General features: G+C 49.9%; 1 protein-coding gene across 1 annotated transcript in view; it reads right to left on the bottom strand.

The window, feature by feature from the left end:
• Positions 1 to 491: 491 nt before the first annotated feature.
• Positions 492 to 1,968, bottom strand: part of CCDC40 (coiled-coil domain containing 40) — a 78,974-nt gene continuing 77,497 nt past the window's right edge. Inside the window, exon 20 of the mRNA XM_011991755.1 lies at positions 492 to 1,563. Coding sequence (XP_011847145.1) covers positions 1,315 to 1,563 — 249 coding nt within the window. The 3' untranslated portion in view covers positions 492 to 1,314. The remainder of the gene's footprint in view (positions 1,564 to 1,968) is intronic.

The raw sequence follows: 1,968 nt of genomic DNA, 5'->3' as shown, positions 1-1,968 counted from the left end.
TCGGAAAGGCGGCCAAAGGCGCTCGGCGCCAAGTTAGAAACAGCCAACATTTGGAAAGTCCTTAAGTGTGCTCCATAACTCACACTGATTCCAGAAAGAAATAATCAAAACATTGTGATACCCCATAAAACTGACACAGGGGGAATTTTTTCATAAAATGAGAAAATGCTTACATTAAGAGGAACACATTTTTAGGTGTGAGATACAAAAAACACACGCTATAACCTTAACTTGCCTAATAAAATGTATGTGCAGAAAAATACAAAAGGAGCCACACCAAAACACGGAGGTGGTGTCCCTGGCTAGCGGCATAGGGGCACTAAAAGCCCCGCTTCCAGCTTGCAGTGAGCGGAGATCGCGCCACTGCACTCCAGCCTGGGAGACAGAGCGAAACTCTGTTTAAAAAAAAAAAAAGCCCCCCATTCCACCTCTGTTGTGGTTACTGTATTTCTACAATGTTTTAGAATAAGTAAGCCTTACTCAGAAAGGCTTAGATATTCAGAAAAAAAGATTTTATTCTTCTACTGATACGTTTGAAAGAGAAATTATTTTGTAGAGCATTTTCCCTTTAAACTGCAAAGAAGCCCCAAGGTCATTGGTACTTGGAAGTCCAGGGAGAAAGAGCGCTGGTTAATGATGGAGAAGAGATAGGTGGGCAGACTGGGGCATAGTCCCTTGGTGTGGATGCCCCAGCGTGCTCTTATTTCAGTGCTTACCCTGTTATGTGTGTCTGGGGCCACTGACTTTCTCCTCCAAGTTGTGGATCTGAATTTAACTCAAATGGGGACGTGGGGGCAGGAAAAGGGACCTGAGCTTTCTAAGGGGTGGGGTGGGAAAAACTGGAAAAGAAGGTGGTTTATGGGTTTTCAGATGCACCTAGTAGAGGGAAGTGCTGGGGAGAAGGCTGGCTGGAGCCGCCTTAACTTCCCCACCACTGCTCAGCCCAGCAGCTTGCAGACCTGTGCCAGTGCTGTGTTGTGAGAGGCACGTGCAGATTTGGGAGTGCTGCAAAGCAAAGTGTTACCTGGACGAGTAAGCCCAGTGTGGGAGTGTGGGTTTGCAGTCACAGGCTCTGTCTTTGCAATGGGAGGCTTACTGGGATGCCATGGGAAACGCTAGAATTTTACTTGGTTTATTAAACTGCTGAGTGGCTAAAAAGATTCCTACGGGTGGGGCTGGCATATTTCTCTTAAACGATGCCCATCTGAGGGTACCTGTGGTTTTTAGGAACACAAAAGATTCCAAGTCCCTCATAATAAACACAATTCCGGATCTCTTCCTGGAGGCCTTGCAAGGCGGGGTCCAGGCTGCTCCCTAGGAGGGCCCCGGTGACTCGAGCTTGTTGGCGATCGTCTGGCTGATTTTGTGCAGGGCCTCCTGGAACTGGGGGTACTCGTCCCGCACGCGGTCCAGGATGGTGGCGATGAGACCCAGCCGCTTGTCCAGGCGCTGGCGCTCCAGCACTAGGGACTGCTTGGAGGGGAACAGGAACACGTAGCGGCCCTCCTTCACGGCCTGCAGGTGCTTAAGGCGCGTCTGCAGGGCCACGATCTCTGAAAGGTTCTGAGTAGGAAAAGAGAGTCCGTATAGGACTATACAAACCAGAAGAAAGACACCTGCTGGCTCCCCACAAACTCAGACTCCAGGAAATGCCGAAGAGGAGGTGAGACCTACGCCTGAAAAGGGACGGCATGAAGGCGTTGCACCCCTGGATCTCAGGGAAGAGACTGAGAGGCACTGGGTCTGTGCCTTTATGGGTCACCCATCATCGTCATCTAGGAGGCATTTTTTTTTTTTCATTTTTTAGTTTTTTGAGAGAGTCTTGCTCTATTGCCCAGGCTGGAGTGCAGTGGTGCAATCTCGGCTCACTGCAAGCTCCGCCTCCCAGGTTCATGCCATTCTCCTGCCTCAGCCTCCCGAGTAGCTGGGACTACAGGCGCCCGCCACCGGCTAATATTTTCTATTTTT

The sequence above is a fragment of the Mandrillus leucophaeus genome, unplaced genomic scaffold (assembly GCF_000951045.1).
Source record: "Mandrillus leucophaeus isolate KB7577 unplaced genomic scaffold, Mleu.le_1.0 Scaffold1, whole genome shotgun sequence".
In the NCBI taxonomy this organism is placed as follows: Eukaryota; Metazoa; Chordata; class Mammalia; order Primates; family Cercopithecidae; genus Mandrillus; species Mandrillus leucophaeus.
This window is presented reverse-complemented; position numbering and strand designations above follow the sequence as displayed.